Source organism: Pyrus communis, chromosome 16 (assembly GCF_963583255.1).
Source record: "Pyrus communis chromosome 16, drPyrComm1.1, whole genome shotgun sequence".
Lineage (NCBI taxonomy): Eukaryota > Viridiplantae > Streptophyta > Magnoliopsida > Rosales > Rosaceae > Pyrus > Pyrus communis.
In genome coordinates, this window is record NC_084818.1 from 13,821,570 (window position 1) to 13,837,796 (window position 16,227).

General features: G+C 35.9%; 1 protein-coding gene across 2 annotated transcripts; it reads right to left on the reverse strand.

Moving 5' to 3' along the window:
• Positions 1-310: 310 nt before the first annotated feature.
• Positions 311-5,541, reverse strand: LOC137719991 (glycine-rich domain-containing protein 1-like). Of its 2 annotated transcripts, none has more exons than XM_068458979.1 (9): positions 5,364-5,541; positions 4,876-5,033; positions 4,497-4,614; positions 4,153-4,407; positions 3,177-3,632; positions 2,068-2,606; positions 1,680-1,878; positions 1,354-1,509; positions 311-1,271 (listed from the first exon to the last, which is right to left on the reverse strand). In XM_068458979.1, exons 2-9 carry the CDS (start codon positions 5,031-5,033, stop codon positions 615-617), a joined length of 2,538 nt encoding a protein of 845 aa, XP_068315080.1. In that variant the 5' UTR covers positions 5,364-5,541; the 3' UTR covers positions 311-614. The 2 variants fall into 2 exon arrangements, with proteins under 2 accessions (XP_068315080.1, XP_068315079.1); XM_068458978.1 differs by having other exon boundaries at positions 4,876-5,039.
• Between the last annotated feature and the right edge of the window lie 10,686 nt (positions 5,542-16,227).

Genomic DNA, 16,227 nt, shown 5'->3' on the forward strand with positions numbered 1-16,227 from the left:
AACGTTAATAATATCATCACTTAACAATAATGACTTAACATATGTTCAATTTTCATAACGTTAAGTTTTTTGAAATGTTTGAAAATGTTAAAACTAATTTGAAACGAGACAAAGTAAGATGATTATTCGTACTTAATCTTAAAAAAATTAAAAATTAAAAAATAAAAAAAATGCTCCCGATGAACAAATTGGCAATAGTTCTTATGCAGGCGAATGAGGCAAGGACGCACTTGTACAAATGGATCAATGGGCTTTGGATATTTCTATTGGAGAATCACTTTTTGGCTCCACAATATTCAACACAATTACATTAAAAACTTCAAACTATAATATATTCAACCTGAATTATATTCAGGGGTATGTAAATGCCAAATACAATTGAGGAGAGTTCAAGGCTGAATTATGATATTCAACCTTAATTATATTTACATATTCCGATAAACATAAACGAAAAGACTTCGGAGGAATCGAGTTCTATATACGCAGTTGCATCGATTGATTCGCAAATCGGAGCTGCTTGATGGATGAGAAAGATGAAGCTTTATTTATCGTAGACAAGATCACACAACAGATGGAAACTGGGCACACAGCAAGTATGAACAGGGGAGCGGGCATTAAGCAACTACTCCCTCACTCACATGACTGGGTATTTCCTTTTGGTGTTCCTCTGCGCATGAGTTACCGGATGTGTTTTCACTGCTCTTGAAAAGACTTCCACATCCTCCACCACAGCCACCACAACCACCACTACCACCACAACCACCGCAGCCACCACTCTTCAGCATGCTTCCACAGCCACCGCCACAACCACCACAACCACCACTACCTCCACAGCCACCGCAGCCCCCACTCTTCAGCATGCTTCCACAGCCACCACCACAGCCACTGCCACAGCCACCACCACAACCACTGCCACAGCCACCACTCTTCACCATGCTCCCACATCCTCCACCGCAACCACTGCCACATCCTGCAGAAACCTCACTCCTTGTTACATTTCCACACCCAGTACCGCAGTCTCCACTTTTTTTTGGCATCACTGCATATCCTTCAGCCACATCATTGTTCTGCTCAACCTCGGTTACTCCTGAAGAGGTCAAGTTGGTTGTTTTGACTCCCTCATGGGAGTCATGGTTCTCATTAATTTCCTCAGCTACACTACCCATCTCCTTGGCATTAACAGCAAAAATGTCATATCCTTCCTTCTTCAGCATATCAGATAATATAAAAGCCAGCGTGATCCCAAGAACTAGAATCCATTCTTCCTTTACCTGTTCATTTTTGAAGTAAGATTAAGGAATTGTTTACAAAGTATGACAAAGCAAGAGAATTAGGGAAGTGATCATACAGTACCTGGACACATCCGGATTTTAGGTCAAGCAATGCCACCGCTTTGCCATAAGGATTTTCAGCAGAGAATTCAACCAAGGTCATGAAATCTTGTTCACTTTTATGTTTGTCGCAATGTTTAGGTTCATAGTCCAGCTTTCTTCCGTGGAATATTTTGACCTGTACCAAAGATAAATTTAGGAGACAGATCTAGTATTGCATACAAGCAACCCTCTTCATTTCCTGGTTGAAGAGGCCGTCTGCGTATATGTATGCAGGGGGGAACTAAAATATCTATAATTATGATGTAATTCGGAAACATGCGAAGTGAATAGAGCATGGATGCATACCATCTTCTCTCCATGGAGAACAAAGAGGTGGCCATCTCCATTGGAATTCTTTTCATGATGAAGGGACCAGTGAGAATCCATCAAAGTCCAGCCAGTCCCAACAGACTTAGCAAGAGCAGATATTTTTCCAGACTTGGTGATTCCAATCACCTCTTTCCCAAGAATGGTGTTTTCCCTTGCCTTTGCCTTTTCAGGATGCCTGTATATACAAATATCCAGGCCGGCATAGAGCTTTAGAATAAATCATAAAATGCAAAAACATTCACAAGTTGAGAAGGATAAATTGTTCTGGACATACTTAAATGCTACATATGTATAATTTTCCTTCCAAACTGAATGCAGCATGTAAAATGCAATGTCTCAACTCAAGAAATATATACTTTGATACCTCATTTGCACGCTGATAAGCTTTGTACCAGTTTCATCAATCACATGCGTCAAATTCTTGGCATCTACTACCTTCCCAGGAAGTGGTAAAAAGCAAGAACTTTTGGACAATGGTCGAGAACGAACCATGTTGAATGTGCGTTGAGCCAAGGCCGGAATAGTAAATGACACGGCAACACGAAGGTAGATTGGTTTCGAGTTCACAGTTCCAGAACTTGGCACTACCTCCAACCATTTTTCTGCATCTAATTTAGAGAGTGGGACCAGAAAGTCTTGAAGAGAGAGTGAAGTAGAACCTAATGTTTTATAGGTCCTTATCATTGGTAAGTGGGAAGGTGAATGAGATATCAGTTCAAAAACCAGCTCTCCAGTAGGTTCACATTGGAAACAAGCAACCTGTTTCTCTCCAGACTCAGACAAAATACTCAGTCTCCGCTTCACGTTAAAGAAATAATCATTTTGGGTCTTACTAAATGTGACAAAGAGACTTCCTTTGTGCCCTTCTGGTAAGTTTCTAACTTCCACACACTCCAAAAGGACCTGGAAAAAGGTATAGGAAAATATATTAAGAAAAATAACTGCTGTGTAATTGGCTCAGGCACGTGGCAGCATAGGTCCCTAATTATATAGGAGTACAAGAAACTCGTTTATATGTGCACTGCCTTAAAATAATTGAGGTGTAATAGAAATGAAAGCCAGCTGTGGTGCTTAGTTATATATCAACAGTCTGAATTCAAAAGCATGCTCAACATTTGCTGAAGGTACTATCTTGGTTCTAAGTTTTCACTGGAGGAGAAACATTCAATCTTGACACATACATTATGAATCTGAAGAATGAAATGATGAAACATTTCTAAACTCCTACAAAGGCACTTCAAAAGTCATCAGCTGCCTTTAATGAGGTCAACGATTAAAGTGAGGAGCCACAAGTAAGATGCTGTAGACTAAGTTAAATGTTTATATTTTCATCGAACAAAAGTTCAACGTTTATATTCACCAAACAAAAGTTCTATGTTTAAATTGGGGGCTTCTCTTCCTGTCATTTCTATAATATTTCTTTATTGCAAAGAAAATAAAAGGGAAAAAAGCATTTGATTGAAAGAAATCTACCTCCACAGATTTAACCTCTGGAAGCTGAATTAGTTTCTGATACTCGATGGATGCAGCTACATCCTTTCTCATCATGCTAGATTTGTAAGGAGTGGTCGTAACAGGACATGGAGCACTACCTCTATGCATTGCTCCTGCCTTCCAATACCTGATACCAAAGGTCTCTTCCCATTGCTTGGTAGTTCCAGAAAACCCAACATCAAGTTTCTTCCCTTTAGTTCTGTCAGAGTCCATGTCATCATGCTCCAATACCTTGCCCATTAGTTCATTCAGGTCTTTACAATAAGATACAGGATGCAATTGGTGAGTATGCCAGATAAGGTCAACATCGTATGTCGGAACACAGAAACGTTTTACAGACTTCTCTCTGTTTCTCTTGATTAGATGAAGAAAGCCTTTATATCTAGCCACAGCCCCTTTGATAAATAGATCATGGTTCATGTGGGGTCTGGATACCTGCCAAACATAAGGAAAAACACATAAGCCAGAAGAAGCAAAGAAAATGAAAAAAGAACAATGGAATGTTATAGGGGAGAACCATTCTGGCAGGTCTGATATTTACTTGTGGGTCTAGGTGTATGTGTTTGTATATATATTATGCAACTAAACCTAAAATGCAAGCGGGTAATGGCATATGACATGAACTGTCCTTGGATCCAGTAACCACATAGAAATCTGTGGATGGCCTCACAACACCAATAATAAAGAAGAAAGTATTCCAAACAAAAAGTTCTCAAAACGGAGTTCCTTGTATAACCACATAATGGAAACATATAATAACAGTCCAAGAGAAATTAATGATAACACTGGATGATCCTATAGATACAACAATGTTCCCTTATATCGGAACCCCCCAAACTCTCAAAAATACTTGCATACAAAGTGATCTAGAATCTGAATTAGTCAGCAAAGATGGACCCCTTGAAAACTCAGAATAAGTATATTAACAAATGTATTGGCCACAATCTCATATTACCTGGTAAAAGAAAGGACTCTGTCTTTTAACAGCTGAAACCAGATCATATTTGGTGCTTTTTTCAAGTCGAGCAGATCTTTCAGATATATCCTCCGAGAACACCTTCTTTAAGTCTAAGTCGTATGGTTCTTCTGGATACAAACTATTCCAAGTTTCTTCAGTTTTCCTTTTACAAGAGTCTTGAACAGACGATAAAACATTAGAATTGTCAAGGATCTTTCCATAAAGTTTCTCACAGTCAGTCTTGTATTGAACCTGAAACATATTCAAAGCGCAAAGCTTAGCAATTCAATCTGTCGATTAAAGATAACCAAAACTCCAACAGTTCAGCCAGAGAAGCATACCGGATTTAGCCTGTGACAATGCCAAATCCATTCACAATCAAGAGGTACAACCAAAGGTCCTTCAGAAATCTGGGACTCTGAATGTTTGGCAAGCATCGGGAGCCAACAAGCATTGTACCTGTAATTCCAATTTGACATATAAAGATCAAATGGCCAGACAAAGTATATGATTGCAAACCCAATAAGCTCAAACTAAGCATACATCTCAAAAACCCCGAATTGAAAACAACAGGAAACCAGAACACAAACCATCAAAACTAAAAAAACAAAACCGAGAAATGTGATCTAATAATGGCCAAGAATCTAAACTCTAAAGCACCCAAAAACACAAGAACTGAACCAAAGCTACAAAGCAAAAAATCTGCAGGATTTGTTGTACCTATAGATTGCCCTTTCAAGAGCAGGCCCTTCATAGAGATATCGATTCCGATCAACAGCAGCAAGAAACTGAAGCTGATGTTTGGCTGCAGCAACAAGGTCTACGCTTATTCCAATGTTCTGAGCTTTGATCCACTCAATCTCTTGTTCCTTCTCCATCTTCAACTTCAACCAAAAACATACCAAAATTTTCAGTCCTTCCACATCTGCAACTTCTATTTTTCGATATCGAGTTCATAGTGCAATAAAAGCTTCAAAACTTTTGGTAATCAATAACTCAAAACAGAGTCAACGCATAACCATTGTAAAAACTAAGCATACATACAATTTATGCACACAAACTTACGGACAACATCTCTATATCCATTTCTATTTTCTTTTCCAAATTTGCTCAGCAACCAAACAGAAAACTTCGAAATTGCAGTCTACTTTACCAACTAGTAAATTGCAATTCAAGTTAAAATTTGAGAAGGAATGATTGCAATTTACCGAAATGGATTGGAAATCCAAGTTTGACCAGGTCGCCGGAAAGCTGGCTGCGCCGCCTGAATCTTCTCCGATGACGGATGGTTAACGCGCACCTTTACTGATTGCCAGAAGCTTCGGGTTGCCTTCCCATTACAAGCTGTGAAGGATATAGATCGCTCAGAAATTTATAGGAGGGAGCTTGGGAGTTGCAGCAGTACGATCTAGGAAAATCATTCGTACAAGTATTCTTTAATGACATAAATAACCTTTATGGTTCAGATAATTACCAGCCACACATTTTTTAGCTTTCTGTTTTGTCCTTTCAGTTATTATTTTTTTAAGGTTTGATTGGATTGATAGGCCTCGTAGTGATACGATAAACGGAAATTGCCCCTTAAAGAAATTAGAATTTATGTCCCTATGATAAAGTTTGTTGAAATTTAGACCTACAATGAAAATTTTGCTAACTATTTTTTAATTGTTAGCATATGAAACTCACATGTGATATTAAAAAGATAATATTAGCATCACATGTAAGCTTCAATCGCCAACAATTAACGAAGAGTTTTGTTTTAGCCTCATATATGTGGTTCACGTGCTAATAATTAATAAAGAGTTGACGAAATTTTCAATTTTGGACCTAAATCCTAATGGACTTAACCGCAGGGACTTAAATCCTAATCTTTTCTCTACAGGGATTATCTTCCGACTGCTTTAATACCATGGGACTAATAATCCTATTAGACTTGTTTTTAAAACAAATCATATAAAATACTATTGTTAAAAGGAAAAATATTAAAAACGCTAAGCCTATAAACAAACACTCTAATAAGAAGAAAAAACACTCTGATTCTCCTTTTAATCTTGTCTCGTCCCTCTATCTATTCTCTCTTTGTTCTATACTTCATATTTTATTTCCAACACGAGCAATATAAATTAGATAAAACAATGGGTTCTTTAATCCAATTTTAACAATGCTATTTGGAATTTGTGTTAATTTCATCTATCGTTGAGACAGCAATGTAAGAGGTATAGCCAAAGCTTCAAATCTTTTCCAACTTATGTTAGAGTCTAACACGACACGTTTTGAGTTCGATTATTGGCACTGATGAATCACACAACGATGATTAGAATGAGGTTAAAATACATTTGTGACTCTTTCCAACCCATGATGGAGTGTCATGACGAACCCTACAACTGGTCTGCTTTTAAATAGAAAAGGAGGTAAGCATCCAACATCTATATATGATCCAACATGAGTGAGCATATATGACGTACGAGACACTCAAGGGTTTATAACTTGGCTAATTATTCATAGCGAGCAAATTTTCAACTTGGAAAACAAATCATGTATACCATACATAACGAAAGTCACTTGGCAACTACTAAAGCGGGACAGCTTTTCTTTATTTCCTTCTTTCTGTTAGGTGAAAGGCAAAAGACAAAGTGAATGACCTAAAACAAATGGACGTTACTTACCAGTATTATCCTTATCTAATCCCGAATGGAGCAACAGACAAATCGAAAACACATGAACAATGTGGAAAAAGATGCCGATCATCACTCACGCTTAACATGCAAACCCTACACGCCGTTTGTCCTGCTTTTAGTAGTACGAAACAGAGAAGAGTTGCAGTACCTGACACTTGCAGTACAACATATGCCAGGATACGACCTTCAAGAATCATACTGAGCATCACCAAACAGTTGTTGGGAGCAAAAATAATCGGATAGTACTAGTAACAGTTTTGTGATAAATGATTTGTAACTCAGTTGATTAAGAACATTCGACCATTCATTTGAGGTCCTGTGTTTGAATTTCCCTCTTTGTAGCTTAGATGAATTTAGTATAAAACAGTTTGAACTTTTCTACCAAAATAAAACGAGGAAACACTTTTAATGCCATAAGAAGCGTTTTACAGCCCAAGGATGAACAACGATGAGATGTGCATTTTCTTTTATTTCTGCACAGCTCTATTTATTTATGTTCCTTTATTTTCTTTTGATTCATTTAATCCAAAAGCTAACCATAGAATAAAAATAGTTTGTTGAAATCACATCCCATATGATAGATCCAATGTATGGAGGTGTAGGCGAGGGTGTTTCATGGATAGCCCCACCTAGGTGTGAGGTGAAATATTACGGGACCCAAATAACTTTATATATATATATATATATATATATATATGTATGTATTGCATACATAATTTTATATATAGTATAATACTTTGTAAAACAAATATAATTATCTATTCTAAAATTGAGGAGGAATTGACTGTTCATTCAGCTACAGTCAATTGTTTGTCCCTTGATTTCATCTTATTTACAATAAAACCATCAGATTTGGGCTGGGTTTGAAGGGTATTTATTAGAACTTAGAAGGGTAATTTTGTCCCGAGGGTTTAGGACGGATTACCCCTTGATTTCACCTTATTTACAAGAAACCCATCAGATTTGGGTTGGGTTGGGTTGGAGGGCAATTTTGTCCTCTCGGTTTTGAACGAATTCGGGGGTTGCCATGTAGGTTTCCATTTGTTGTCCTTCAATGAGGGTTTCGGGAGGATGGAGGCTCTAACAGCGAGAGAGAGAGAGAGAGAGAGAGAGAGAGAGAGAGAGAGAGAGAGAGAGATGGCGATGGAAAGAGAGTGAGGGGGAGGGGTATGGGTGATGGATTTCAGAAGTGGGAGAGTGGGGATGGTCAGAGAAAACCATACGGGTCGTCCGGATCTGCCGCTGCATGGCTGGATTTCCAAAGATAAGTTCCTTTTTTTAATTCCTTTTTTTACTGTCAGGTTAGATTGTCATCGTTTCTGCCTTTTTGTTGTGGATTATTTTCGATTTTTTTAGTGTGTTAGGTCAGGTTTTAGTGGATTCATCAGAGATATTAATTTCCCTTATTTGTTTTGTTTTCTCTCATTTTAGACATTCATCTCTCTTTCTTTCTGTTTGTTCTCTGTTTTAAGGTCAGTTGCTTTTTTTTTTTTTTTTTTTTGGGTTTTTTTGTGTGGCTTTTTATTTTTTTTTCCAGGTTATAGATCTGATGGTTTTTTGTATACCAATCTTGGTTTTGTTTTTCCTTGAAAATTGTTTTTATCTGATTGTGGGTTCGTGGGTTTTAATTTCTTTCGTTTGTTTCAGGTTGCAAAGCAGGAGGTTCTGACCTAAGGGTTCAGTTCAAGGTACTGTTATTATTATTTTTAGTTCTTATAGTTTAATGTTTCGAACTGATGTGATGATTTGGTTGTGAAATGTGGGATTTTTGTTCGGCTTATGTTGCCTATGTGATGTTCTCTGTTTTTATTGCTGGGTAGAGATTCCATATATTCTAGGTCTCTAGAAAACACCTCTTTAGTTCTACGAGAGGAACCAAATAACACATTTTTCCTGAATCCCATTAGCCTGCAAGAAGCAAAACAAGCTAAGAGTCATTTATACAATATAAACACCTCTTTAGTTCTACAAGAGGAACTCTATTCGAATTCTTACTCTTATTCTCTCTCTGTTTTGGCTGTTTAGTTTGGACTCCCATCGCAGCGTCATCATTTTGGTATGCATATGTGGTTCTTGGTTTGAAGAACAAAAGTTACCTTTGTTTTGAAATTGCAATTTAATTGCTGTCTATGTCTGTGTGAGTGTTTTGTGAATTTGTTTTTAGGACTAAAGTTATATTGGTTTTGAAATGGTCTTTGAAGATGATTGTGTTGTTTTATAAACTGCATATAATTTAGATATAATGAGAAAACTAATTAAACTGAATCTTGGTAATGATTTAGTTCTTGAGAAGTTGTCGAAAAACAAAGTTTAAATAGGAAGACCATCATCCTTACCAGATAAGTCATTTATAGCATTTTGAGCATCTTGAAAAAGTACATGAGAGTATGATGCGATTCAATATAGTTACAAATCAACCAACTGTTAAAGGCAGAGGCTAAGCTCTAAACTATTGACTCTTTAAAAGAAAATTAAAAATTTAATGTCATTATATCAAGCCGTTACTTAAGTTCTCTCATCCTAATCCCTTGCATTCAGTTGCCAATCCATTAGAGGCTACCATTCAGACTCACAATAGAGTATTAATAAAAATAAATTAACCATGCATTCCAAAAGATAACAGAAGTAAAAACTTAGTATCGAATTTAGTGTTCTGTAATTTGAGAACTAGGGTTTTGTTGCTTTAGAATCTTTAGGGGTATTTTTATTTACTCAGAGTTCTCATATTTTTTTTTTTTTTTGCTCGAACAAATTGCTTTATTTTAAGGTTAATTAGTTACTTTCAGTATTTTTATGAGCTTTGAATTATTGGAGCTTTGGACTGCAAATTGTTTATGGTAGCTATTTTGAATGAAGCATAAAGGTGTGGCCTTTTAGGTGATGGTGGTTAATTAGTTACTTTCAATTTTTTTATGAGCTTTGAATTATTGGACCTTTGGATTGCAAATTGTTTATGGTGGTTATTTTGAATGAAGCATAAAGGTGTGGCATTTTAGGTGATGGTTGTTTTAGTATAACCATAAGCAGCATAACTATATTACTTGCTACTAACTGAGAGAGTGCACCTGCAATAAGCCCTTAACGTGTTCTTTATTTTTTTTAATTGAAAATCATGTTTTTGTACCCTATGTTTCCACCTTTAATTAAGGAAGTGGTGAGATGTTGGATCTTCTATTGATGTGTTATCTGCTTCAATGTTCGGGTGATGCCTAAATTAGTTGTGGCTCTTGCTGATTGTTCACATGTTCCTGAGCATAAATCAATAAATCTTAGAAAGAAAGAAAAAAAAACATTTTCTTTGGTACCTGTACACAGTTGAACTTTTTTTTTCATAACTTTTTCGAGTGGTTCTTTTCTATGATTTCAGAAATTGAGGATCCATTTGAAAGACAGTAGTACCGATAGACACTTGGACATCTATATATATATATATATATATATGTAAGTTATTGTAAATATGTTAGTCATTGTAAATGTGGTTGTGAATAGATTTTCACATGTATGTAAATATGTTAGTCATTGCAGTTTCTGGTCCTTTTTACTGAAATTGTTTTGGTCCCTGCTACTAAACTCTGCTTTCTGCTATTAATTGCTGTTGAAATGTGACTTTTGCTATAAAAAAAATTTCCCTTCATATTTATGCTGCTTTTGGATTCCATTCGAATTAAATAATGTAGTTAATCTTCATATGAATTCTCTTTGCAACAATAATTAGGGATTTCAGTTTAAATTATTGCTGATTTGTTCTTGATCTGGCATTGAATCTTTCTTAATTTGGACTGCAAGTGGTTCTGACACGGAGGAGAATCTGTAAGAGGTTATGATCTTGCTGCACTTAAGTACAGCTGTTCTTCAACTCATATAAACTTTCTGGTAGGGTTCAAATTGTTAAGAGTTTTATGATTTTGTAAAAGCTTTTTTAGCAGCAGAAAGCTTGGTGTTTTGTAGTTACGTTATTACACTATACAACTTGAGTTAGTATGGGTTTCTTGCTAACCGATATCACTTAGGAATTCTAAAAGCAATTGCATTTTACAATATACAACTTCAATTAGTATCAGTTTCTTAATTAGTGGCATGTGAATTCTTAATTTAATTTCGGAAGGAGATGCATTTAAAGTTGGTGCTATGCGATGAAGTTAGCATTCTGTTTTTTACTATATACTGGTGGTGAACATTTTTAGCATATTGGTTGAGAAAGATTTTTCATTTTCTATAAAATAAATCTTCATTCTCACCATGTTGTTGATGTTTTTTGTAATTTGAGTTTATAGTGCTTCTAAATGATGTTTTAGTTTTAGGAATTTGAATAATTGTTTTAATTTCGGTTAATGCAGGATTTGAAATTTGTGATGATCATTTTTGTATTTCTATAAATTTTGAGACAAAAAAGCATGTGCAAAAGTACATTAGTCTCTTGGTATAAATCACATTAGTCTTATTATGGCTAGGATAAAAAATCATGTGATAAACTGTGGCTTTTCAATTATTTTATCATGCATCTGTAAACCAGAGGTTCGATTAAGGGCGAAAGAGAAATAGAATGGCCAGAAACACAACTACATCGTCGAGTCTAAATCTTTTAGACACAGTTAGGTTGATTTAGGAAAAGTTTAGGACAAAGATAAGTCTTCGTTCTTCAAAGATCAGAAAGGTGACAATGTAGTAAGGGTGAGAGTTTCCCAGGATGAAGTAAAAAGAGGAATACATTCAACAATTACCCACTAAATTAGGCCAAGAGTGAAAACCAACTAGCAAAGATTATGGTAATTCACTAATTTAGACATAAACCAGCTTTGAGAGTGATACTCACCCATTGTCGGTTTTCCTTGCGAGCATATTTCCTACCTAAATTTTCCCAAATTGTTCTCGAACCGTTGCATTGGCATATCTTTCCAACTTCTAATAGTCTCTGGTGCTAGAACACCTTCTAACTTCATTCTAAAAAAATATATTTATAAGTAAAGACATCTAAAATAGAAAAAACAAGAATGCGTTACTCATGTAAAACATGCGTTCTCTGACTTGTTACATTTATGAATGCAATTGTATTGTTCTAGCATTTTCAGTTAAATTTTCTATAAATATTATCCATGGTCTGAAAACCCGCAGCAAAGCGCAGGCATTCCTGCTAGTTATAACTAAGTCAAAGATAATATCTTCTTCTTCATCACTAAGTCTAGTTGTACTTGGAAATTATGTCATATAGTATTAAAATGTTGTAATTATTTATTTTTATTGTAAGCAATTAGAGTGAACTTGAAGAGAAATAAGGCTGAGTGACCACAATTATGGGAGTATGAAAGGAAATAAAGACGGAGTGTCGCAATTATAGGCAAAGCAAAAGGAAATAAAGGCTAAGTGGAGCTATCATAGAGAATTTAAAATGAAATGAAGATTGAGTGGAGCAATTATTATAAAGAATTTAAAAAAAATCATGGCTGAGTGGAGTAGTTATAGGAAATTTCAAGAGAAAAAAAATCTTTGCTAATCAAAATGATAGGTGGTAGAATTTGAATGGAAAATAATTAATAAAAATCAAAAAATCAAAAAAAAAAGTCAGAGAAACTTTTTCTTTCTTCTCCTTAAAACAAGAACGGCACACAAAAGAACAACAGAAATATACCTAGATTTGAAAGGAAAAAACAGGCCCAAGTGAATGCTTGGCGTAGCTTAGTAACCTTGCCTCCAAGGGCGCCTAGGTGCACCCCGAGGTTAGTTCTTTAAAAAGAAAACTAAGGAAAATGACTTTAAAACTTTGAGTTTTAATCAAAAACTACCTAATAACTTTATTTAATAATAATGACAAAAGATTCAAAAAGGAGAAAAACATAAATTAATCTAACCAAAGCGTATGCAACGCACGCCAACCAATTCATCGAAGTTAGAACCAAGAACCATGTGCAATGCAAAAGTTCATCATCTTCTTCAACCTTCTCTCTCTCTCTCTCTCTCTCTCTCTCTCTCTGAACACGTCCAAATTTAGCCCTTTCGAAGGAATTTTTTTTTCCAGATGACCGGCACATTAGCTTACTTGGAGTTCCCAACCAATACAACTTTAACATGTGCCTATTTCATTATTGAAATAAAAAAAATTGCCATGTTTTGATATTTATGATAGGCGTTAATAAACAAAATTCCTAATAACCCCTATAGTTCAAAGAGAAAGAAGTTAGAAAACTCTTTGACTACCCCCTTCCACGCCGACCACCCACTTTATCAGAAACCACCCACCTTCAGCGCCGCTCTATGATTCCACCGGCGACACTCCATATATTCTCTCTTCCTCTTTTTCTTTCCCCCTTCTCTCTCATTCTTCCCCACCCTATCAGAAAACCACTCACCTCCATCGACCTAGATTTGTTGTCTCCGACCTCCGATTTAAGATCTATCTTTCGGCATCCCTTGTGTCCATCTCAAAAAGAGCACAAGAAGGAGGACAAAATATTGAGATGAAAAAGAAAGGGAGAGAGAAACATGTGGGGAAATGAGGGATAAGTGGGGGGTGGGGTGGGGTGGATGATGCAACTCTCTGGCAAGGAGTGGGCCAATGGGGGAGGCATGGGAGGAGAAGGGTGTGGGAGGCGATGTGGAGACTGGGAATACAGGGAGTCGATTTAATTTTATTTTTTTAATTAATTGTATTTATGTGATAAGAATATAGGTGTTAATAGGTTATTAGTAGGAAACACCACCTGTAATGCTAAGGTGTGTGTTCCAGTCACATGAAAAAATTTCTCCTTTCCAAAAGACTTGCTTCATTAAATTTAGATAAAAGTGGTTACAGTACCAAATGAGGTGACTTGCTTCATTAATTTTAGTAGACATAGATGCTTGTGCCATCTTCTTTTGAATAGTCTAACGCCAATGTCTACATCTAAAACCCTAACAAATTCTGCTAAGTTGCTCTTGTGACTCTCTCAATCTCACATCTCGGTGGGTTTACAAGGAGTGGGCTAGGTTTAAATTGGTCTGGGTTGTGGGTGACCAAAACTAATACGGGTATTTTTATATGCGTAAATGGAGAGAGAAGGTTGAAGAAGGTGAACAGGAAAAAGGAGGAGAAAAACTTGTGTGGGGAAAGATATGACTCAGTTTGTGTGAAAAAAAAAATAAAAAGAAAAAAAAAATAAAATGGAAAGAGGATGTTAGAATAGAATCCCCCAACGAAAGCACACTTAGCTTTTCTCATATTCATTTCTGTTTTTATTTTTATTTTGTATTGAATAAATTAAAGAAAAGTCAAATAAATTGATTGAGAGAAATTTGATAGTACTAGTGTTCATTTTAAAAAATAGTCTAGGTTTAGTTTACAAAATAATGATAATACTACTGTTCTGTTTAAGAAATAGTTAGTGTTTAGTTTACGAAATATTGATAGTACTAATGTTTCGTTTAAGAAATAGTCGGTGTTTAGTTTACAAAACAGTGATAATACTAGTGTTCGTTTAACAAACAGTAAGTGTTTAGTTTACGAAATAGTGATAATACTAGTGTTCGGTTTAAGATATAGTCAATGTTTAGTTTAAGAGATAGTGTTCAATTTAAAAAATAATAATAATATTAGTATTCATAAAATTGAAAAAATAATTTTTTATTTTATTTTTGGTCTTGTAATATTATTACTTAATTTGTTCTAAAAAAATTACGAAACAATGATCAAATAAATAAGGGAGTTTTAACGAAAAGCCTACAGTACTGTTTACTTTAACGAAAAACCACATTTTTACACTAAAAAGTCAATCTTAGTACTATTCACTTTACTTTACTTTTGATTTTATCCTTATTATTAAAACTCAAAGTTTTCAATTTTTTTTTATTAGTTTTTCTAATAAATAAATAATAAAATACAAAAATTAAAAATATTTTTTTTATAGAGTGGGAGTAGAAGGAGATTTGGTTGAGGTGAAAGGGGAGAGGAGAAGGAAGAGAAAAAGTAAATGTGGACGGAGGATGTGAAAGGAGAGAGAAATAGGTTAAGGACGTTGGGGGTAGGGGTTTGATTGTGTGTGATGTGACGTGCGGGATTTGCGCCTCAGTTTTTGTTTTTTATTTTTTATTTTTAATTATTATGTTAAATTTTTTGTCTTTTTCATTAAAATTTAAGTTATTTTAATTAAAGTTAAATTTTTTTTTTATTAAATAAAATTAGTAGATGATTTTTTATTAATAAAAAGCTTAGGAAAACCTTTTCATTAAAAGCAGCTCCAGCGGGAGCAACTGCTCGAGGGACAGGCTGCGGAACAGTGCATGATTGCCAGAGGGAGGAAGTCCAGCGTTGGCTGGCGAGCGAGCCCGAGCAGGCCCGAGCTCCAGGCCGGTGGATTCCTGCCAGCCCGAGGGCTGTCTGACGTGGGCTGACGTCGTCGTCCTCTTCTTCGTCATCGTCGTCCTCTTCTTCGTCATCGTCGTCCTCTTCGCCCTCATCCGCGTCGTCGTCCTTGTCGGCGTCCTCCTCTTCTTCGTCTACGCTGTCGTCGGATTTGTCGTCGGACTCGGACAAATTTGCAGAGAAAATCTCCTCTTCTTCGGACAAATTTGTCGTCGGCGTCCTCCTCTTCTTCGTCTGTGCTGTCGTCGGCGTCCTCCTCTTCTTCGTCTTCTTCGTCCTCCTCTTCTTTTTCCTCCACAACTTCCTCCGTAGCCTTCATCCTCTCAAAGCTCACACAAATTTGCAGAGAAAATCTCCTCTTTGTATTCTTGAGAAAACGAATTGGGATTGGATTTGGGAAAGTGAATGAGACAGAGGGAGGGAGGGACGAGAGAGGAACTGCCAATTGGGATTGGATTGCAAATAAAATTATTTTATAAATAAATAAAATATTAATATTTTATTACCAATTACCGGGGCTATTCAAGTGCAACGGTGGAGATACAAAAGGTGATTACTGTTTATTAATAGTAATTACTGTTCATGAGGTGGATTAAATAGTGAATAGCCAGGGGGAAGGGCTCCTACACTGGAAGTGCTCTAAAGCTTCTTTTTTTTTAGGACACTTGATAGATCCAATGTTCAATTTCTTCCAATGTAACCCGAAGACATAGAACCAAATTAAGACATTGAGGATCCTCTTCAGATATTCTTTGTGAGGATCCTCTCTGGATCATTTTTGTAAGTCATGTCCGTTCATCGTACATCGTACGGTCGAAATCATTTTAAATACTCTTATTTAAAATTAAAAATGAATAGTATTTAAAGAAAACTGACCGCACGATGTGAAATGAACGGACACGATTTGAAAATCCTCAATATCCTCGTTCAAATTAAGAAGCCAAAAACTCTAGATGCCAGAGTCGGCTACCAACTTTTTTCTACAACTGATGTAGCATGATAAAGAGAGTGAAATCATACGATAACCTTAAAGCATATGAAACTGGAATCCACACGAGAATA